Source organism: Struthio camelus, chromosome 12 (assembly GCF_040807025.1).
Source record: "Struthio camelus isolate bStrCam1 chromosome 12, bStrCam1.hap1, whole genome shotgun sequence".
NCBI lineage: Eukaryota > Metazoa > Chordata > Aves > Struthioniformes > Struthionidae > Struthio > Struthio camelus.
The window spans coordinates 2,314,892-2,337,707 of record NC_090953.1 but is presented as its reverse complement, the minus strand read 5'-3'; the positions used below and the strand labels follow the sequence as shown (position 1 = coordinate 2,337,707).

General features: G+C 57.3%; 1 protein-coding gene across 1 annotated transcript; it reads left to right on the top strand.

Annotated features, from left to right (window-relative positions):
- On the top strand, positions 1-5,633 carry SKOR1 (SKI family transcriptional corepressor 1). The gene is made up of 9 exons (XM_068958268.1): positions 1-48; positions 857-2,841; positions 2,933-3,029; positions 3,530-3,637; positions 3,786-3,857; positions 4,122-4,196; positions 4,292-4,366; positions 4,816-4,881; positions 4,997-5,633. The coding sequence occupies exons 2-9, from the start codon at positions 874-876 to the stop codon at positions 5,092-5,094; spliced, it is 2,559 nt and encodes an 852-aa protein (XP_068814369.1). The 5' UTR covers positions 1-48; positions 857-873; the 3' UTR covers positions 5,095-5,633.
- The last annotated feature ends 17,183 nt before the right edge of the window (positions 5,634-22,816 follow it).

Sequence of the window (22,816 nt, the reverse complement as noted above, 5' to 3'; positions counted from 1 at the left end):
ACACCGCGCCGCTTTCACGTCCAGCCGGGCTTTGTGGCGCGGCTGCGGGTAAGTGCGGAGCCGGGGGGAGGAGCGGGGGGGGCGAGGGCGGTCGGGGCGCGTTTTCGGGAGCCGCTCCCCGTTATTTCGTGTAATTACCACGGAAGCGGCTTAATGCCGTGAGCCCTCCTCGCTAAGCCAATTTGCCTCGCTCGTTTCCCTTCTGCTCTTTACGTGCTGCAGGTCTTAAGCGCCCCGGCCCCGTAATCCGCCCGCTCCTAATCGCCTTGCGGAGCCGCGACAAAGGGGCTCCCGGCCCCCCGCTCCCGCCGGCCCCGCTCCCGGCTCCCCGCGGCAAGGTCCGGCCCGGCGCCGGGCTGCGCCCCGCTCCGCGGCGGGACGCGCCGGCCTCCGCCAGCGGCGCGTTTCGTTGGAGCCCGCCCGGGGCTCGCCGCAACGGGCGGCCGGGCCGGCACGGCTCGGCGAGCCGGCACAAAGGGCCGCGGCGGCGGGCGGAAGGTGCGCGGGGGCCGGCCCGGCCCGGCCGCTCGTACCCGCGCTGCGCGGAGCTCTGCCCGGAGCCGCGGTCTCCGCCGTGGCGGCGGCCAGGGCCGGTCCGACCGGCGCGGTGCTGCGGGCGCAGCCCTCGGGCACAGGCGTAAATCTCGCCGGCCGGGGAGCGGGGTGCTGCAGCGCCTGGCGGGGCTTGGGCAGCGGGTGCGCAGCGCCGAGCACGGCGGCGGGCCGGCCCGGCCTGCGCGGATGCGGAGCGGGGGCGGCCGGGCCGGGCCGGGCGCGGCGGTGGCGGCGGCGGGCGCCCTCGGCGGGGCCCCGGGAGCGCTCCTAACCTGCGCCTTTTCCCGATTTTGTTTTGCAGGGGCGTTTTGGGGGGGAATGGAGGCGATCGCCAGTCAGATGGGAAATGGGAGAGATGCAAGCTCCTCCCCAAATTCAAAGCAAGAGCTGCAGCCGTACCAGGGCTCCAATACCCTCAAGCCCAACCAAGTGGGTGAGACCTCTCTGTACGGAGTGCCCATCGTGTCCCTAGTCATCGACGGGCAGGAGCGGCTGTGCCTGGCGCAGATCTCCAACACGCTGCTCAAGAATTACAGCTACAATGAGATCCACAACCGGCGGGTGGCCCTGGGCATCACCTGCGTGCAGTGCACGCCGGTGCAGCTGGAGATCCTGCGGCGGGCCGGGGCCATGCCCATCTCCTCCCGCCGCTGCGGCATGATCACCAAGCGGGAGGCGGAGCGGCTCTGCAAGTCCTTCCTGGGCGAGCACAAGCCGCCCAAGCTGCCCGAGAACTTCGCCTTCGACGTGGTGCACGAGTGCGCCTGGGGCTCGCGGGGCAGCTTCATCCCGGCGCGCTACAACAGCTCCCGCGCCAAGTGCATCAAGTGCAGCTACTGCAGCATGTACTTCTCGCCCAACAAGTTCATCTTCCACTCGCACCGCACCCCGGACTCCAAGTACACGCAGCCCGACGCCGCCAACTTCAACTCCTGGCGCCGCCACCTCAAGCTCAGCGACAAGACGGCCACGGAGGAGCTCTCGCACGCCTGGGAGGATGTCAAGGCCATGTTCAACGGCGGCACCCGCAAGCGGACCTTCTCCCTGCAAGGGGCGGCCGCCAGCGGCCCCGGCGGCAGCTCGCCGGCCGCCAAGGCCGCGCTGCACCCGCCGCCGCCGGCCGGCGCCGAGCTGGCCCCGGTGCACAAGAGCCTGCGGTGCAGCGGGCAGGAGCCGGCGGGCGAGCGCGGCGCGCTGAGCCTGCCGGCGGCGCACGGCGGCGCGGCGGGCGCGCACGGCGGCGCGGGCGCGGTGCGCAGCTACCCGGTGATCCCGGTGCCCAGCAAGGGCTTCGGCATGCTGCAGAAGCTGCCGCCGCCGCTCTTCCCCCATCCCTACGGCTTCCCGGCCGCCGCCTTCGGACTGTGCCCCAAGAAGCAGGAGGAGGCGCTGGGCGGCGCGGGCGGCGGCGAGCCGGGCAAGGGCGGCGCGCTGCCCTCGGGCATGTTTTGGGGGCCCCCGCACCCGCACCAGCCGGCGCAGCCGCCCCACCAGCCCGGCGCCGCCAAGGACAGCGGCGTCTACCCCTCCTTCCCCATGTTCTGGCCGGCCGCCGGCAGCCTCCCCGTGCCGCCCTACCCGGCGCAGAGCCAGGCCAAGGCGGCGGCCACGGCCGTGGTGGTGGCGGCGGCGGCGGCGGCGGCGGCGGCGGCGGCCGAGCCGCCGGGCCTGGCGGGGCGGCACGGCGAGCTGGAGGGCTCGGAGCCGTCGGGCAGCGGGCGGAGCAGCGCGACGCCCCAGGAGGGCTCCGGGGCGGACGGCGAGCGCTGCTCCAGCGCGCTGTCGCGGGCGGCCGGCGAGGAGGAGCGCTCCGGGGACGAGGCCCTGCTCCCCCCGCTGCCCCTGCCCAGGAAGGGCAGTTACCTCTCCGCCTTCCGGCCCGTGGTGAAGGACACGGAGAGCATCGCCAAGCTCTACGGCACCCGCGAGGCGTACGGCGGCGCGGCCGCCCGCGGCCCCGGCTACCTCTCCCCGGACTTCCTCAGCGAGGGCAGCTCCAGCTACCGCTCGCTCTCCCCGGGGGGGGACACGGCCGAGGAGCCCGAGGTGGACGTGGAGTCCAACCGCTTCCCGGAGGACGAGGAAGAGGACGCCGCCGCCGCCGCCCCCTCGGAAGAGCCGGAGCTGCCGCCGCCGCCGCAGCTGCTGCCCGGAGCCGACGAGCCGCCGCCGCTGCCCGCCGCGGCCGAAGGGCCCGAGGAGGCAGCGGGCGAGGCGGCGGCCGAGGAGGGGAGCCAGCCGCCCGACGGCAGCCCCGAGAGGAGCAGCAGCCGCGGCGCCTACGAGGTGCGGGGCCGGGCGGCGTGGGCGGCTCTGCCCGGGGGGGGGGGCCGGGGCCCCGCTGCGCCCCGCCGGCCGCTCACTCGCTGTTTTGCAGGTGTACGCGCAGGACAGGGGCGAGCAGCCGCCGCCGCTGAAGACCGCCGCCTCCCTGGGAGCCTCGGCCGCCTTCCTGTGCCACGCCGAGGCCAAGGGTAAAATCGCGGTCGGGGGCCCCCGCGGCGGCCGGTGTCCCCGGGCCGCGGCTCTGGGTTGCGGGGGGGGAAGGAGGCCGGTGCAAATCGAGGGCAGGGCCACGGGCGCCGCGTCCACCGGCTGCTCGGCCCCGGCGGGGCACCCGGGCCGCCGCTTTCGTTTTGCGGGCTTTGGGGCGAAAAGCGATGCAAACGGTTTCTGGCGGGGGGAGGGCGCGGGGTAGCTGCCGCCGCGGCCGTCGGCGGCGGGGGGGCGGCAGGCCCGGGAGCCCCGAGCGGGGAAGGTGCTTCGCGGGCCTCGCCCGGGCCCGGCGTGCGCGGGGACCGCGCGGCACCTCGGGGCAAAGCTCCTGCCAGCAAGCTACTTTCCAATGGCAAAGCGATTAGGATGTTCGCTAAGAAGGTTTTAACGAGGACTTTGTCCTTAATTATGTAATTAAGGATATATCAGGACCATACTTTCATTGCTTATGGTTGAAAATCGGTTTATTAACTTTAAGAGCAAGATAAAGAAGACAATCACTCGACAGCAGAGGATTTAGAGACCAGAAAATCCTATCAGGACCAAAGGAATGTCTCGCATCCGAGCCCTGTAAATACTGACAGAGGTAAGCGCCGCTCCAGGCTTTGCCGCGGCCCCGACCGCCCCTTGCCCGCCGGCCTCCGACGGAGCGGGCGCCTCGGCGGGCAGCGGCGGGGCCGTGCGCGGCCCGCGGAGCCGCGGCTCTGAGCGCGCTCTGACCCCCCCACCCCCAGGAGAGGACGGCCTCGGCCTCGACGTCTCGGGGACGCAACTCGTGGAGAAAGACATCGAAAACCTGGCCCGAGGTGAGGCGGCGGGGCGGGAGGGGAGGGGGCGCCCGGCCCGACGGCGCTCCGCGCCCCGACGGCGCCCGTGGCGGCCGCCCCTCCCGCCGCGGGGGCGGGCGGGGGGAGCCCCGGCCTCTCCTCGCGGCTCGAGGTATTTATGTTTTCTGCAGGAGTGATTAACTCCTGTGATTAATGTAATGTAATGCGATTAGCGCCGCGCTGAGCCGCCTCCATATGGAAAAGTGCGGGCTCCCCTCAATCCCGCGATGTATTTTTAAACAGACGAGTTGCAAAAACTGGTCCTGGAGCAAATGGAGCTGAGGAAGAAGCTGGAGCGGGACTTCCAGAGCCTGAAAGGTACCGGCCCCCCTCCCGGAGCCGCTCGGCGGCGCGCAGGGCCGCGCAGCCCCGCGGGCCGGGCCCGGGCCGCGCTCACCCGTCCTGCCCCGCAGATAACTTCCAGGACCAGATGAAGCGGGAGCTGGCGTACCGCGAGGAGATGGTGCAGCAGCTGCAGATCGTCCGAGGTAAGGCCCGGCCCGGCCCGGCCCGGCCTGCCCGCCCACTGCCGAGGCGATCCGGCAATTATTACTGGGCTTTTTTTTTTTTTTTTTTTTTATTCAATATCCTTTTGTGCACTCTGATTAGCCTCGGAATTGCGAGCCGCCCCGCAAACGGCTGCGAGGCATCATTACGCAGGAGCGAATGAACCTTCCTATCGCAGCAATTTCCACGGTGCCTAAATTAAAAATCGAGGCGTAAAATTACCTGGGAAGTAATGCCCAAGTTTGCGTTAATCCCGCCCGTATCCATCTGCCTCCCAGCGCCGTTCCGGCCGTTGCTCCCCGGCGCTGCAAACGAGCGCACTGCCGTCTTGCCCCGCAGCGCCCCGGCCCCCCGCCGTCGGTGTCCCCCGATGGGGCGGCCGCACTGCAGGTCCCCCCCGGCGCGGTGTGATGCGTTTCCCCCATCCCAGATACGCTGTGTAACGAGCTGGACCAGGAGAGGAAGGCGCGCTACGCCATCCAGCAGAAGTTGAAAGGTACCTGGGCAGGAAGAGGGGGTGGGAATGGAGGGGCGCAGCCCGATGCCCCCCCCTGCAGCGCGGCCGGGGGGAGCGGGGCCCGGCCGGCGGTGACGGCTCCGTGGCTTTGCAGAGGCCCACGACGCGCTGCACCACTTCTCCTGCAAAATGCTGACCCCGCGGCACTGCACGGGGAACTGCTCCTTCAAGCCGCCGCTGCTGCCCCAGTGAGCCCCCCCCCGGCCCCCCGAAGCCATGCGCCCCGCGGCGCGCCCGCAGCCGCGGGCAGAGCCCACACAAGCCATTTCCACGAGGAGACGTTGTACATAGAGGACTCGGAGCTCGGCCTTCCTCGGACTGGCAATACGGCGGGGAGCGGCCCCGGGCGGGCTGGGGGGGCCGCCGGGCCCCCACCTCCGCCCGCGGGCCCGGCGCGCCCCGCTCCGCGTCTTCCCCCCCCTCCCTGTGTGTCCGCTTCTTCAACCCTTGTCCAGACTGGAAACAAAAGTGGCTATGTGCAATGGATATAAATGTACTGTGATTCTCTTGGTACAGTATTTGTTGGATTTTTATTTATTTATGATGTATATTTATTTTCCCCCTCGGGCCCCCTTCCTCCCTCACCACCCCCTTGTAAATTTATGGATGTAACAGCACTTTAACGGGCGGTTCGCGACTCCGGAGACAGAGAAAACAAAACGCTCGCCCGGTTTGGGGAGAGGAACCTCTGTACGTGATTTTTGTTCTTTAATAAAAGCCGACTTTAAGAAGCCGCCTGGTCCTTGGCGCTGTCGCTGGGGGGGGGGGGGGAAGGAGGGCGCGCGTGGGTCCCCCTCCGCGGGCAGCACGGGAGGGGTTCGCCGTGCCCCCCGCCCGCGGGGGACCCCGGCTGTTCTTGGCGCAGTGACGGCGGGCAGGGCGCGCCGTCGGGGCGCGCAGCCCGGCCGCTGCGGCGCGGTGCCGGGGGCGGGCCGGGAGCGGCTCTGCGGCCGGCGGAGCCGCCCGCTCTCCTGCAAAGTTCCCCGTTCCCCCGCCTCCACCGCGCAGCAGCCGGGAGCTCATTAATGCCCATTTATATGCTCGTTTCACACATGAAAGTATTACATTAATGAGCTCTGAGAGTGGGTTTGAAGGTGGCTTGCACACCTATTAGCCCTAAATACCTGTTTTCATCCTAGGATTAACCTAGCACGACATCTTGGCGGGCCACCTCGGAGGCGGTGAGCCGACCGGGGCCGAGGGAGGGGAGGGTGCACCTTGTCACCTTGCACCGCGGGTCCTGCGGCGCTGCGGGACTACAGGTGCGGGCCGCAGCCAGCAACCGGGGCCGGGATGCTCCTTGCACCTCGGGTCCTGCAGCGTTGTGGCCTGTGGGGGTGGGTTGCGGGGCCGGGATGCACCTTGCACCTCGGGTCCTGCAGCACTGTGGGGCTGCAGACAGGAACCGGGGCCGGGATGCACCTTGCACCCGGCGCGTCCCGCAGCACTGCGGATGCAGGATGCAGACAGGAACCGGCGCAGGGATGCTGCTCGCATCGTCGGTCCCGCAGCGCTGTGGGTGCAGGATGCAGACAGGAACCGGTGCAGGGATGCACCTTGCACCCGGCGGTCCCGCAGCACTGCGGATGCAGGATGCAGACAGGAACCGGCGCAGGGATGCTGCTCGCATTGCCGGTCCCGCATCGCTGCGGGTGCAGGATGCAGCCCGGGGAGTACTCAGGCCGGGATGCTGCTCGCATCGTCGGTCCCGCAGCACTGCGGGTGCAGGATGCAGCCCGGGGAGTACTCAGGCCGGGATGCTGCTCGCATCGCCCGTCCCGCAGCACTGCGGATGCGGGATGCAGCCCGGGGAGTACTCAGGCCGGGATGCTGCTCGCATCGCCGGTCCCGCAGCACTGCGGGTGCGGGATGCAGCCCGGGGAGCACCGGGGCCGGGATGCTGCTCGCATCGCCGGTCTCGCGGTCTCGCAGCACTGCGGGTGCAGGATGCAGGATGCGGGATGCAGCCCGGGGAGCACCGGGGCCGGGACCGGACTGTGGCTCCCCCGGGGTTGCGTGAAGGCTGCCGGGGGGCCGCGCAGGCCGCTGCCGGCGGCGGGGAGCGCCGGGCCGCCCGCCTGCGGCCGGGCTCGGGCGCAGGTTCCGCGGCCTGGGCCGCCACCGCGCGGGCGCGGGCGGCGCTGCAGCCGCGCGGGGCGCTGCGAGGGGCGGCAGCCGCCGCCGGCCGCGCTCGGGCCGCGCAGCGGGAGGACGCGGCCTTCGTGAGGCTCCGGCAGCCGCGGCGGCTTCGGGGACAGGGTTTGCCCGCGGCCCGAGAGCGGCCGAGGTTGGTCGCTGCTGCCCAGAGGAGCGCCCAGCTAAAGCCATCGCCGGGGAAGGGGGACGTGGGAAGGGGAGCCCTCCTGGGGGCCGCGCTTCACCCGCCTCCCGAGGAAGTGCTGCAGCTGCCACTTAACCCCGGCGCAGTCCCCCGTTTCTCCTGCCTGCTGCCTCCTGCAAGCACCCCTTAGGCCTGTTTCTGCCCAGCAACCTGACCTAGCTGCTCCCCCAGCAACCCTGCTCCGGGCGGCGTCAAGCTTGGGACCTCCAGAGGTCTCGCCCAACCTAAATTGCCATCATTCCATGATCAAACTCTGTATTTTTTAGCAGACCTTTAGACAAGGCCATTCTCCCACTCGGCAGCTCAGCGTGGCTCCTCCTGTTGGCAAGACCGGGGTGGGGAGTGCTAGGCATTGGAAACAGCTGTGTGGGACACCAGCGTGATGATGATCCCCGACCACCTGAGCTGGGGATTGCCCAGGTCACATGAACCAGAGCTGGGGTGAGTGGATGTGGCTTGTTTGAGTGACTCGTGGGGCTGAAGGTTACAAAACCCTGGAGATGAAACCAGAGCTGTTGCTCTGAGGCTTTTCTTGTTTCCTAGAGCATCAGGCAGAGCTCTGAAGAGCTCTCCTGTGGCTTGCCTGGGGAGAGGCCTTCTTCCAGGGAGGATGTTCACATGTGTGACCCTGTGTGGGAGCGGTGGAGCTGGGTTCATGGAGGTGTTTCTCCCATGGGTGCAGGTCAGTCCAAGGGAAGGGAGGTTTTTTTCCTAGTGGGGCAGAGAGGGGGTGTTTAGGCCTGAGAGACTCTGGGAGAGGTGGGCAGCTTATTGCGGTGAAATTGGTCTGCCCCTTTGGAGCTCATAGGGGAGCAGCAGCATGTCCCTCTCTGCGCAGCTCTCCGGTGTTTTTGCCAGCCCTTTGTGTGTGACAGACCCAGGGGAGCTTGGTCTGGTCACCTGGTCTCATCTGCTGATGGACAGTGCTCCAGGGTGCTTGCACGGCAGCACTGTGGGCTCGTGTCTCTGGAGGAGATGTGCAGCCGGGGCAGCAGTCAGCTTTGCCGAGGGGAGAGAAGCACAGCCATGCTCTCAACTCCCGTTTTACCTAGTGCCAGGTTAGCTGGGGCTGTCACCCCCTCGCAGCTCTCCCTCCCTGCCAGGTGACCCTGCTGCAGCCGGTGCTCATGCAGTTGGGTGCGAGCACGTCTGGGCGCTGGGCAGCCCGCCGCGCTCACCTGTGTGGGGCGGCAGCGCTTTCCAGCACGAGTGCCAAAATGAAGTATTATGTTGCATTAATATTTTCACACTACTTAGCTCTCATTAAAATGTACTTTGCTGAATTTAATATGCGACTTCAAATGACACAACGTATTAAGTGCTTAATATACTAGAAATTATGAAACTATTATAGTCTAAGTAATATGAAATAATTAGAGTGAATTAAGCTTCACCCACAGAATGAGGGAAAGGCTTCAAATTTTTTCTTTTTTTGTCTTAAAATAGTTGAATGCAGTAATAGTCCCTGAAAATAAACAGCCAGAGTTAAGATTTTTAAATAATTAAAGCAGGAAAAAGCCTGGAGCGTCTGTATTTGAGTCTGTGATGAATTCTGAATTCCGGGAAGCAGAAGGTCCGCTTGCTGCAGCTGATGGAGTTGTTCTTTCAGGCCAGTGGCAGAGCAGTTCCAGAGTCGCTCACCAGACCTCCAGGCTTGCCAAGGCTCCTTCCCATATGCTATTTTCTCTTGTACGCAAGGCTGTTTATTTGGAGACAAGCAGATGCGATTGCTCCCAGTGACGGAGCAGTGTCTGTTCTGGGTTTCGCTACCGGATTACCTCTTAGCGGAAAGTCCCCTCCGTAGAGCAGCTTGCGTCTCAAAGGGGCTGTAAGCGTTCAGGAGACCCCAGGGTTAAGATCGCACCAGCTGGACAGGGCCTGGCCTCTCATCCTGGGAAGTGTTTGAAGCCTCACGAATGCTTGTGTTGGGATTTAATTGCAGGTGCTTTTCTTGCAGGTGGGGCATCACCCCGGAGCGTGAGCGGACACATGGGCTGGTAGATGCTCTCAAGTGGGTCTGTACCGGCCCTCCGAAAGCCCCTGAAACATCAGCTGTCAGGTTTAGACTTCTTAAACAGAGCCGGGTTATTTCCATGGTGGTATGAACGCAGGCATGGACCACTCAGCACGTGCTATAGCAGTCCTAACCCCAGGTGCTTAGCACAGAAGGGACCAACAGGGCGTCTGTGTCACGGACCTCAGGACTTTGTCAGCAACCCTGTGCCGAGCCCGATGGGCTGCTTGGCTGGAACAATCTCCCTGGACACCATCCAGCCCCGCTTTCGCAGACGCCAGGAGATGGCGTTCCCACCACTTCCCTGAGCCGCTTCCTCCAGCCCAGAGCCGCTCTTGGCGCGTGCCGCTGGTGGCAGCAGCGGCTGCTTTAGTTATAAGTAGAATTTGTCTGGCTTTGAGCTGAGATTCTGTGCAACTTCCAGGGAAACTATCAAAATTACTCCTTGAGGAAACTATTTAAGCCAAGGTGGAGGGGCACAGGCTGAGGAGGCTCGGGGAGGGGGAGGCCGGGCAGAAGCAGTGGCCTATCCCTCCTGCAGGGGAGGAACGTGCAGCAAGAAAGCTGCTGAGTCCATCCTGAAGTAGCAGGTGCAGTGGCAGGAGAGGAGAGCAAGCAGGGGAGCAAGAGCTCCCCTCCGGGTGGGTTTTGGGGCAGTGGGTGCGCCCGCTAGGGCGAGGGATGGTGGCCATCAGTGACTACAACTGTGCCTGCACAGCATCCTCCCCAGGGAATTCGGGGGAAGAAAACAAGCGCTGAATGGGTGCTCGTCCTTCTCCGTGCCATGCCGAACGCTGTTCAGATGGCACGTGCTTCACTGACTGCAAAAACTCAGAAGGGAGGGGAAAAAGCAGCTTCCCCATGAAATACCCCATGTGTCAGGAGAAACACAGGCTGAAGCTGTGGTCACAGACCTGGTTCTAGGGACTAGGCCAGCAGGAACATTAAAGATAATGTAAGATCCTCTTTCCCTAAATGAGAACAGACTCCTCTTTAGTAAATCCATTAGGTTCTGACCAGATTTATGGAGCAGTATCAAATAAACAGTGCTGTACTCACCTAGGTGAAAGCTAGGAAGGCTAACACTCAAGTGAAAAGTGAAGAAAACAGCCCTTAATTTGCCCCCTTGATGAGGGTTATTTAGGTTCTACCAACTGTATCGTCAAGACACACTCGCTTGGAAAGTCTAGTCATTAAGTACAAAGAACTTGCAAGCAAGTGTCTAAAAATTAACTTTTAACTGTTAACTTTTATAAGGTGCTCTGATTTCAAGATACTATTTGTTGTTAGTCACAGGACGGAAAAATAATCCCCTAATCAATCTTTTTGAAAATGGGCTGACTTAGTTTTGGGCTAGCATGTCATACTTTGCGGAAGATATGTTTGTCAAATTCATCTGACTTTGAATGTCTTTCAAAGCTGTGTTACTGCTGGAGTCAGCGTTAGCTGAGACTTTGGGCCCACCAAGTGCTGTGCAGAGATGGAGAGAAAATGTTCCCTTTTTTCAAAGATTTTTCTAGGCCAAGGGCGGGCCTAGAAACCATAGTGTCCCACAGCAGTTCAAGTTGGAAGGGACTTCTGGGGGGCTCTTGTCCAACCCTTGCTCAAAGCAGGGCCAACTACCTCAGGATGCTCAGGGCTTTGTGCCATCAAAACTAGAATATCCCTGGGAGCTCCAAAGTCTTGCTCCAGTTTCTGTGCTTGACCGCTGTCATGATTACAAAAGTGTTTCTAATAGCTAACTGGAATTTTTGTGCGTTTCCCATTGCTTCTCACTGTGCTCCTCTGAGAAGAGTCTGGCTCTGTCCCCTCTGCCCCCTTCTGCCTGGGAGTTGCGGACAGCAATGAGACCTCCCCTTTGCCTTCTCCTCTCCAGACTGGAGCGACCCAGCTCCCTCAGCATCTTTGTCCATCATGTGCTCCAGCCCCTAAACATCTTGGCCCATCAGGACCTGGGGATGCTTTTCTGCAAAGCTGCTCTCTAGCCCAGTCATTCCCCAGCCTGTACTGGTGCATGGAGTTATTCTACCTTAGGGCAGGACTTGGCGTTTGCCTTGATTGGACTTCACGAAGTTCCTCTCAGCATGCATCTCCAGCCTACCCAGGCCTCTCTTGATGGCAGTCCTACCCTCGAGGACATCGACTGCTCCTCCCAATTTGTTGTCATCTGCCAACTTGCTAGGAGTGCGCTCTGTCCCATCAACCAGCTCATGAATAAAGACAGTGTTGATCCTGAGAGACAGTACTAGCAACTGGCTGCCAGCTGGACTTTGTACCACTGAACACAACACTTTGAGCCTGGCAGTCTGGCCAATTTTCCACCCGCATTGTAGTCCACTTATCTAGCCCATATCTCACTAGTCTGGTTATTAGATGCTGTGGGTAGCTGTGCCAAAAGCCTTGCTACACTCGAGGTAAATAAAATCCATTGCTTTCCCCTTTTCCACTGAGCCAGCCCCATCATGACAGAGGGTGATGAGCTTGGTTGGGTGTGATTTGTGCCTGGTAACCCTGTGCTGGCTGTTTCCAATCGCTACCTTTATCCACTTGGAAATAGCTTCCCGCAGGCTTTGCCCCATCACCTTCCCGGGGCTCAGGGGAGGCTCATTATTCTGCGGTTCTCTGGATCCTCCTCCTCGCTCACGTTGAAGATGGATGTGATGTTTGTTTTTTTTTTTTTTTCTTCAGTCACCAGGGTAGCCATAACCATTTATGGCTGATAGAGAAGAAGATGATAGAGAGTGGCCCCACAACGACATCGTTTGGGTCCTTTAGCACCCTTGGGTCCAGCCCAGCTGGTACCATGGGTGTTTGCATGTCCACTTGGCTTAAGTGGAGCTGAAAAGTGCGGTTGTGACAGAAAGGCACCAGGATCTTTGATGTCAACTGCCTCAGCTTCACTTTGTCAAATCCCAAGGCCTGCTCTTAGGGGAAAAATCCCGGCTCTTCGGGGTCTGGCTGATGGGATGTTCTTCTGGCTGATTGCAAGTGTCTGTGGAGAACGTGTGCATCTTAGTACTTGTCTGGATGGAAGCTTGCTTTGCCTTCATGTTAAGTGTGTGGCTTAAATCAATTTAGTTTAATTTGTGCAATGAGCTGTATGGCCGTTCTTTGGGTTTGAATGTGCTGGGAACAAGTCTGAACAGGACTGCAGTAAGCTATATGTAAACTGACTGGAGCATCCACATGCAATTAAATATGGGTTTAATTAAATTGATGCAGGTTTGGATGCAAACGAGACTTTCTGCATTGCACCGATCGGAGGATGGCGTATGGAAGGGTAGCTCTGCCTTGCTTACAAAATCACTTATTTATGTTCATGTAACAAAGTGAACTCTGTGGTTTTCTTGGAAACTTAAAAGATGTTTTCCTTTTTTAAGCCGAAAATTCTTTCCTTTGATCTCCTTTCTGACTCCTAATGAAGTTGTAGGCTCTGCCTCCCTGCGTTGCGCCTCTTGTTTTCGCTGTGCCTGGCGTCCTGACCGCTTCGGCGGGCTTGCGAATCGCGCGAGCGTGCCTCCGCAGAGCGCTTCGCGCCTCCCAACACCTTCCCAGCTTCAAAGCGCGCTACAAACGCGAAGGGCCTCTTGCCGCCTGCGCGAAGGCCAAGCTGTCATTGAAGTCCGTAAGAGCTGAACATGCACATCCAAAGGCTTAATTTGACACTAACAAATTAATTCTCGCTATTCGCCTGTGCAGGAATGAAGCTGCTGTTACCACCGCGCAGGTGCGTCAGCGGGGAGGAGAGGTCCGCGCGGCACTGGGGGGACGGGTGCCCGTGCCGGAGGAGGGACGTGTCCGTCCCGGAGCCGGCGCCTGGTGGGCGGCTTTGCCCCAGCGTCCTGACTGCCCGCAGCCCCTTCCCTCGCATCGCAAATCCAATTGGCGCTAATGGGTCACCTGGGAAATGCACGGCGGGCGCGACGCGTGGCAAGGTGCTTGCCCTCGGCTGCGAGCCCGGCCGGAGGGGAGGCCAGCAGGCCCCGGCGGCGCTGGCTCGGTGCGGCTGGCTTTCCTCCCCGAGCCCCGAGGGGCTGCACAAAGCAGCGACGCCGGCGTGTGCGCCCCTGGGTGCTCTGGGTGGGCGCGGGGGGCCGCGGGGCTCCGCCGTCCCCCCGGCGCGGAGGCTTCTCCCGGCCCCCTCCTCGCTCTCAGCAGGTGAGCTGCTGCTGCTGGGGGAGGCGTTTGCTATTTTAGGCAGTGGACAAACTGGCGACTTGGTCCACCTCCCTTTTATTTCTCAACAGCCGGCGGGAGGGCAGGGGGGCTGCGAGACCTGCGGGGGGGGACGGGCAGGCTTCGGGCGGCGCAGGCGGTGACAGGCAGACGGCCGGTGGGCCGGAGGAAGACTCTAGCGAGGCAGGGGGACCCTCTTGCAGGGTTTGTAGCTCCGGTCCTGCAGCGTCTTTCCTACTTTTCTGCTTTGTTCCCGCTGTGCTTGTCGCCGGTCGAGGCACCTACGTGAGTCTTCACGTCCCTGCAGCCCGTCTGCCAGCAGACCTGGCCTGTCTGGGCAGGAGGTGCTGGGATGGTGGGTTCGTCCCCACGAGCCTGTCCCAAACTGCTACCATAGGGAGGGCACGGATGGTAGGTACCACAGAAGCTCCTGCCCCTGGGCAAAATCCCTTCGAGCGAGGATGGGAGCACCTCCCTGGGCAGCCTTTGCTGCTCCTGCTCCTCCAGCTCTGGAATAAAGAGCAGCCTTCAGCTGCTGGGACCGTTAATGTCACCTTTCATGAGCACTGTGCTTGCAAAGGAAGCTGCCAAGTATAGCACGTTTTAATTTGTTCTTTTCCCATGCATTCCTGGATTTATGGCTTAGTTTAGTCTGGTTACTGCTTGCTACGCAGACGCAAAGCCCCCTCCGGAGGGTCACTCCACGCCATAAGCTTTGTGGGTTCCCTGGAGAAAACCGTGCTGTTCCCTGAAAAGCATCCACCTAAGGAGGGATTATATATTTGATTTTGCAGAAATTTGAGCTCTGAAAGCTGGCAGATAGATTTGTCCATCCAGTGATTACATGAAGCAGGCTTCTGTCTGAACCCAGACGATGCTGCTTTGTATTCTCTGCATGACTTTAAATGCTTAGCTGTTAGGTAGTATGAATTTAGGGATATATTAATAATGTGTAAAATGAATGAAAAAAGGCGGGGGGGGGGGACTTACAGAAAATGCATTTTCACTGATGCATGCATCGAGTTGAAAAGTACATTTGCAATGGCTTGCCATCTGTAGCGACTCGTCCAAAGCAAACATTACCAGTCAGTCCAGGTTTGGCTGCATAATTGCCATAAACCATTGCAAGGGCATCCAGAATAGCACAGTCCTGGAACTCCTTCTAGGATTAGATCTTACTCCCTTGAAAAATAAACCTTGGCAATAGCTCAGTTCTCCCTAATAAAAATTCCATTTTCAGAGCTCTAATCAAGTTTTCCAGAGCTGTGGTCCAAATTAGAAACTGCATGCAGAATATCTGACCCAGGAGAGCAAGATGGAGCTTTTCATTTAAAGAACTGCCAGGCTGGAAATTTCCAAAGTTGTCTGTGGTTCACCTACAGCAAAACTGGAGAGTATATCTTAATAAACCGCTCCCTTCTGCTGTAAAGCTCCACCAAGCCCTGGCTCCTGGCCGCTCCGCTCACGAGCGTGAGCGTCTCCTCTGGGGCTTCTCTTCCAGAAATGCAATCTCTCTTTGCAGACCTGCAGGTACTTCTGGACTCATTTCTTGGCCAACTATTAATGTTTTTTTTGAACTGGGGAGGCAATGAGGAAAAGTGATTGAGCTGCAGCCGTGCGTATTTTTGCATTTGCAGGAGAAATACGGTGTCCTCTCCCAGGAGGGTTATGTGGACTGATTGCTGTTTCTTGTGTAGTCCTATGGAGGTGTAAAGCACTAAGTGCTTTACACATAAGAGATCTGCTCATGGAGTGACCAGCAGAAGCCATTTTGTGTTTTTTACCATTGTTCTTCCAGTCTTAGATTCACCTGTCCATCGGTAGCTTTCAGTGCAAATGTATTTTTGTTTTAATGTGTGGTAAATGCTTATCTCACAATATTTCAAAAACAATGAACCTGTCAGTGTCTTGAAGAGGGGTGATCTAGTTAAACCACATCCATGGGATAAATGTCTGCTTGTTCTGTTAAACAGTGCACAGGCTTCAAGCAATTTGTGTTTATTTTTTTAATGCAAATGCAGAAGTGATCCATGCAGCACGAATCGCAGTTGAATTTGGCCATTAGTAAATGACAGAGTAGTTCGTAGGAGCAGTGAGGAAACCACAGTCACAGTTCATCTTTGTATTGCAGGCTGATGGGGCTAAGAGATGCACAGCAACATAAAAACCCTGGGCAAGATCATTGCTTAAATGCTCACGTGGGCTCCTAATTGTGGAAACATGTTGAATTACATGATACAATGCGAAGTTATATAACACCTTTTATGAAACTCCTGGCAATAAAACAACGCATAAAAATAACAGATGTGGGAAATCACAACCACGTTCTGAAATCTTTCTGCAGTTCAGTTCCGTGAAAACAATGGAGTTAGTTTAAATTGGGCTTTTTTGTTGTTGATTTTGTTTTTTAGTGTCCACAGGCAAAGGAATATTTGAAAGAAAAGTTAAAAAGGCTGAAAGTGCAAGCCGCTGCCAACTCCAGGGCAGTACAGCAAAGGGTGCAGAAGGGGACAGAGGGTCGAGCCCTGCTCGTGTCTCGTGAACGGTCCCGCTAACCCCAGCGGGGCTGCTCTCGCCGGTCTGGCAAGCAAGATGTGGCCCCGCGATGTGTCCCAGGGATACGATGGAAAAGCAGTGCAAGCGTCCTGATTAACAACAGAGCGTGCGGTCGTCTTCAGTAGGGCCGGCACTTCAGCAAAGCCGCAAGGGCTGCCTGGGATTAAGTGTGACTGCATGTAGGGGCCTCGGCAAGGGAATAAATAGGTCTTGGATTGGTAGTTGGGACTTGGTGGATTTTCCAAAGAATAATAACCAAAGAATTACAGTGGCAAAAGGGAGGAGTGGCTGATACCCTAGAGGGCTGTGCTGTCACTCAGAGGGACCTGGGCAGGCTGGAGAGCTGGGCGGAGAGGAACCTCCTGAAGCTCCACAAAGGCAAGTGCAGGGTGCTGCACCTCGGGAGGAATAACCCCATGCAGCAGGACAGGCTGGGGGCTGACCTGCTGGAGAGCAGCTCTGCAGAGAAGGACCTGGGAGGCCTGGTGGACAACAAGCTGACCATGAGGCAGCAATGTGCCCTGGTGGCCAAGAAGGCCAATGGTGTCCTGGTGTGCGTTAGGCAGAGTGTTGCCAGCAGGTCGAGGGAGGGGATCCTGCCTGTCTCAGCCCTGGTGAGGCCTCACCTGGATTACGGTGTCCAGTTCTGGCCTCCCCAATACAAGAGAGACATGGAGCTCCTGGAGACTGTACAGCGGAGGGCTACTAAGACTATTAGGGGACTGAATCACCTCTCCTATGAGGAAAGGCTGCGAGAGCTGGGTCTGTTCAGCCTGGAGAAGAGAAGATTGAGAGTAGATCTCATCAATGTGTACAAGTATCTGAAGGGAGGGTGTCAAGAGGACGGGGCCAGACTCTTCTCCATGGTGCCCAGTGACAGGACGAGAGGCAATGGGCAGAAACTGAACCACAGGAAGGTCCATCTGAACATGAGGAAAAGCTTCCTTACTGCGAGGGTGACAGAGCACTGGGACAGGTTGCCCAGAGAGGCTGTGGAGTCCCCTTCTCTGGAGATATTCAAAAGTCATCTGGACACAATCCTGGGTCATGTGCTCTAGGTGACCCTGCTTGAGCAGGGGGGTTGGACTAGACGATGATCTGCAGAGGTGCTTCCCAACCCCAACCATTCGATGGTTCTGTGTGCTTCTGTGAAGCAATGCGGTTGAGGACCATCTACCGAACTGCGCTGTGGTCAGAGCATCTGGCTATGGTCAGGTGGGCTGTGCAGCCTTGGCCGGGTGTGCGGGAGACCTGTCCTCTCTTTGGGAGGAAGGAGGTGAGATATGGGCTCTCATCAGCATGGAGACCCCAGGCATAGTCTAGGTTGTTGGTTTTTTCTGCTGGCGAGGGCCGGGGCTCAGGGCTGGGGCTCTCGATGTGCTTTCATGAGGCTGCACTGATGCTGCCAGGCTCCACTGCTCGCGGGCTCTAATCAGAGTAGGATCTGTATGCGAACGTATGCTCTGTAACTCCGCGCGGCTGATAAGGAGGAACAGACTCCAATTAAACGCGAACAATTTACTTGTTTGTTGTGGTACACAGTGTCCTGAACAGGGCTGGTCCACATCTCGGAGTGCCTAAAACCAGACCTAAGGCTTTAAACTGTGAGGCAATGCTGTATTACTGCTGTGCAGGGAAGAAGCAATTGGTTATTGACGCTTTTTGCTTTTTTCTTTTTAACCCTCTTCCTGCTTTCTGGCCATTAGCCTTTTGATAGAGCGGATTTCACATAGCTGCCGCTGTGCTGGGTGGGGATCTGGGGAGCAAAGAACCAGGTTGTGTCCCCAGCTGCTGTACAGCACCGTCGCTGATGCAACTGACTGTGCGATAGCCGTGCTGCTGAGAGCAGGATTTGGCCTCCGGTCTCCTCCGTAACGCCCCGTTAACGCAGTTTTCGTTGTTCGAGAGAGCCCCGATGTGAGCACAGGACCAACGGCGCTGTCACCTCCGAGTGAAGTGGCCAAGAGGTGCCGGTTATTTCTTGCTATAGTTTTAAAGAATTTTTCTTCCTAGATGGAGGAAAACCGCAGGACAACTTCGATGAAAATCTGGAAAATAGTATTAATGGCCTATTTTTATTAGTACAAAAGGAAAAAAACTCTTCAGTTAAAGACCTGCAAATCTAGGCAAGGAAATTCCATCTGGAAGAGAGCACTTGCTGTTTTGAGAGGGTGTGTTGGGTGGAGACATCAAACTGAAAGGATCTCGTGCAGCTCTGCTTTTTAGGTCTAATATTAAACTCATCCATTTATTCCATTGCTTTACAGCAGGAAAATCACTTAGTAATGCTAATGATAAGACAGATTTCTTGACTAGCTATGAGTACTGAGCATCTTCCAGGATTAGGTCCTGACACTTGCATCTCCTTTTTTTGTTGCCTCCTTGTCCAGAGAACTGATATTTGTGTAGCTCTTCCCACCCTCCAAGTCCTTTGTAAGTGCTAAGTTTTATTAAATTCAGCAAATGGAACAATAACGGGAGACATAATTTCCCCATCTGTCAACCAGTCCCGAACAAATTGTATGTCTTTCCCTTTAGAGAGAAATCTTGGGCCAATTAAAAGTTTCAGTGTTCAATTTAACGGAACAGCGGTTCTGATATAACTTCTGTCATCACATTTCTGCCTGAAAACTCTGTACCCATTACAGATCGTCAAAGAGTTTTCCTCGTAGGTCGGAGGAGGTGGCCGTGTCTCGGTAACGGGCGCTCGTGCTGCCGCGGGGTGACCCGCGTGACGGCTGCGAGCGCCTTGGACGCTCAGGAGGGCGCTGACGTGTCCTGCAAAACCACCCTGCTCGGCCGCTGGGCTCGCAGGACTCGCGGCCGTTGACTCCTGCCAGCTCCGGGCCCCGCGGCACCATGCTGCTCCCACCCGCGACCCGGCACTGGAGCAGCTGCAACGCGGGAGGTGCTCTCGGGTGCAGGATTTCCCCTTCTCGTACGTGCACCTAAGCTTCGCGCTTGCTTCCCCTTAGACGTTGCCGTCCGTCCGGCCCCTTGCTGCTGGCCCGGCCCGGCTGGCAGGCTCAGATAAGGGCTGGGTGCGGAGATAAGGAGCCCTTTCCTTCTCCTCCCTCGTCTGGAGCACCAGCAGAGCAGGAGGCTCCGCTTACGAAATCCCACAGCCGCTGTCAGACGCGTGGGGTAGCGGCTGCCGAATGAAGTGGGGTCACGTGCAGCCCCGCTCTCTGGAAGACAGACACGTTAAATACAAATCTTTGGGGGGAAAAAAAAAAAAACTAAAAAAAAAAAATTATTTTTTGAGCGCTAGAAGAGAGCAGGTTCCCCCTGCCACCCCGACGTGTCTTTGGAAGACACCCTTGAGGGTCCAGGGTAAGATGATTTTACCTTGAGCAAAACCACGTTATGCCATGAGGCAGCATGGGCAAAGACACGTGGTCTGAAAGAGTCGGGCAGAAATGTGACACCGGAGCTATTCCCAAGGGAAAGCAGAAGGGTTTCCAGGATAGTTGGGTGCAAGCACCAGTTAAAGGGTATGAGTTTTTTTAATACTGTCTTCAAACGCAGAATGTTACTAGCAATATTCAGAGAGGACGTAAACACCCCTTCTTACACCCTCCGTTACGTCGGCTGAGTGCCGGGGGGTGATGTAGTCCAGGAAACCAAGGAAACGGGGCAAATAACTTTTCGTTACCGTCTCTCGGCTTCTCCCTGAGCGTCGCGTTTCTGGAGCGGCGGACGGAGCCTCCGTCTCCCCCAGAACTCGGTGTTTTGCTGCCGCGCGTCCGCGAGGCGACTTCGGGGCTGGTGTCTGTCGTGGCGCGCCGCCGTGTGCACCATAGCTGGTCCCGCACCGCGGCTAGTGACCTTCCCGAGGCCGTGAGGAAGCAGCTCTCGACCGCTTTGGGTCTGCCCTGCTCCGAGCTTCCCGGAGCAGAGCGGGTCGGAGGCTTGTTGCGGGGTTGTTCTGCCCACGCACCAGCTCCTGCTGCCAGCGGAGCCGCCGGCGGGGGGTAAATTACGATGTCAAAACAGGGAGATGTTGTCACACACCCGCCTTGGGGTCAAGGCGCTGCTTGGGAAGCCCATTAGTCCATTTGAAAGCATATGGCCAAGAACGGACAGGAGGGAAAAAAAAAAAAGTCTTGTGTGTTTGGGTCAGAGCTGCAGACAAAAGGCTCTTTGTGCGAAGAGCTGACGAGGGCAAATAAAGAGGAACCTGTTGATCTAGGAAAGAAACGGAGGATTATGGCGCGATCACGTGGGGCGAAGGAGACCTTGGCTGTTTGTCCGGCTGTCGGGCTCGCTCGTGGCTAAATCGCTCTCGGCAGCTGTGGCGCGTCTGTTGGCAGAGCCGCTGGCTCCTGCTCGTGGGCTTTGCCTGTCCTGCAAAACGCTACCTGTGTCTCAACGCGCCAGCCCCGCGCGGCCGTGTCGGAGATGCGATACGCTCTCGACTGGGTCCTTGCCATGCGTTAGGTGTTGTACGGACTGAGTAAGGTTTGTAAAAGCTTTGCCGATTGGTAGCCCCATAAACAATAAATGCTAAAAGATATTGCGTGCCGGACCACGATACGTGAATACAGGATGCCAAAAAAAAAAAACACCCTAGTAACAAAACCCCTATAATTCAGCAAAGCTATTGGAAGTAAACCAAATGCTATGTCTAACGCTAATAATAAGCATATTTCCCAAAGGTAACATTTGCTTTCTATCCAAAACCAAACATATTTGAAGCTTTGCCTGAAAATTATTGTATAGCCGATTAACTGGGACATTTTAATCTGCGAATAACTTTGTAAAGCCTTCAGCCAACTCTGAAGGAGCAGCAACGCAGACTCGACAAGACTGGGCTACAAAATGCTTCACAGATAATGTGGGGTTTTCTTTTCCCAGAGCAAGTCCGGAGAGAGGAGAGAACTGCTTTGGGTCTGTGCAGCGCACATCTGGCGAGTGCAGACAGCGGTGCGCGGAGAACACGCCGCGCAGAAAGAGCGATAGTGGACATTGATGGGCTGCCTAAAATGACCTCCAGAGTCCATGAAGTACACCATAGATTTTTAAAAATCTATTATAGCCCATTACGTCCTGGAACACGTCCTGGTGTGCATCACAGTGGAGAGCGCCAGGCACTCTCTGTATTTGCTGTGATAAAGGAGACCTATGGAAATGTGTTTAATTCAAAACAAATAGGGGGAAAAATAACAAGAGAATGCTTTTTCTGTGGCTTTATTTATCCTAACAGCTGAAGAGACTGAGCTGCTGGGGAAGGTGACTGGAAAATAAAACACAAAAGGAGAAGTCCCTAGCTGTTCTTTAAGTATAGGTTTGAAATCGATGCGGATAATGCACTTGGAAGGACTATCTCATTTACTGGTTTTCAGTAAATTGCTGGGCTGTGTTTCCCAGTGCTAATGTGATAGTCTCGTCTGTGCCAACAAGTATATGCGTTTTTTTCACGTGGGCAATTTCTTGCAAGGAAAGTTTGAAGTGTTTGGTCTGGGATGCCCTGACTGTTCACCCCGAAGCTTTTCAGTTCTGCACATTGACTAAGAAATACCATGGGCGCGTGCGTATCACTCCCGGTGGCACAACGTGTTTCTCAGTTCTCTGTAACTTCTTGCGCAGACGCAACGAACTTGTGCTACCCTCCTGCAGCGCGAGCCGGTGAGCGCTGCTGTCTCGCAGAGCCCTGGGGAAAGGCCCGGCGGCTCTGCGCTTCCCGCGCTCCCGGCAGCCTTGCGTGCGCTCCCTGGCCCAGCAGCGGTCGTTTCTAGCCGCTGCTCGCTCTTTGTCCTTAGCAGTCTCATTTTTTGCCCCTGGAAGTTGGTGATAATCTGCCAGTAACTTCAGTGCTGCTAGATTAGACCCAGGGTCCGGTTATCCTCGTTAAAAGCGTAAACTAATAATTTGTATTTCAAAGTAGGTTTGCTATGGACAGCCCCACTAGGGATTTACTGCATGTTACCAGAGCTGGTGCTTAGGTTTTCTTCAAGTATTTTTAAACTGGAGGTAGACCTATTTATATATGCTTTGGGAGACTAATATTTATGGGTAAATATGGTCTTTATTAATATTTGTCTTTGTTAAATCATCAATGTTACTAAACAGCTTTGAAGATGAAAGCACAGTATGCAATAAATATTAAGATTATTCCAAGGTATTTAATGTTGCTAGCATTCCAGCTCCATCATCTTTCATCCAAGAATCTCAACGTACTTTCCAAATGCTGATTAATTTTCTCTCAAGAGTCCAGGGAGATACCTATTATTATCTCCATTTCATAAATAAGTCATTTTAAGTGCATTTTACTCGTTGCTTGGTCAAAATCAGGGCAGGAAGCAGGAGTCTATTTGGGAATGATCCAAAAATTCCTGACTCCCATTCTCCTGCTCTTGCTGCTAGACAACATTCCCGTCTTGGGAGTGTGGTATGACACTTAGGGTTTGCTTTTGGTTGTCAGGTGCTTTTTTTGGTCGCTCCCACAACAAAAAATGGACAACAAGTCTGCCACACCCAAAATAGGAGAGGAAACACAACTCTTCAAAATCACAGTTATCACGGTTATTAATGGTCCTGAGTGGGCTAGGGTGAACTTTGCTTGCAGTCCCATGAAGGACAGGACTGGGGTCCCGTCCATCACCTCTGCTGAAGGTCCGCGTGGTTGGACGCTGTATTGTCCAAGAGCTCGTTTAGAAACACAGTCGTTGAAATGACATCTGGGAGGAAAGGGGCATTAACAGAGGAACAAAACTGATGGGTGTATGGGTGTCTTTCAACATGCAGGGGTAAATCTCAATGGGACGCAGTTTTAGACTCCTCCTGTAGAGACAGCATCTTATAATCCATACCCAAAACATTATTAA

Coding starts and splice junctions, on each gene's coding strand:
- SKOR1 (XM_068958268.1), top strand. CDS start 874: ATGGAGGCGATCGCCAGTCAGATGGGAAATGGGAGAGATGCAAGCTCC. Junction 3,030..3,529: donor GTGCCACGCCGAGGCCAAGG/GTAAAATCGCGG, acceptor ATTAACTTTAAG/AGCAAGATAAAGAAGACAAT. Junction 4,197..4,291: donor GGACTTCCAGAGCCTGAAAG/GTACCGGCCCCC, acceptor CCTGCCCCGCAG/ATAACTTCCAGGACCAGATG.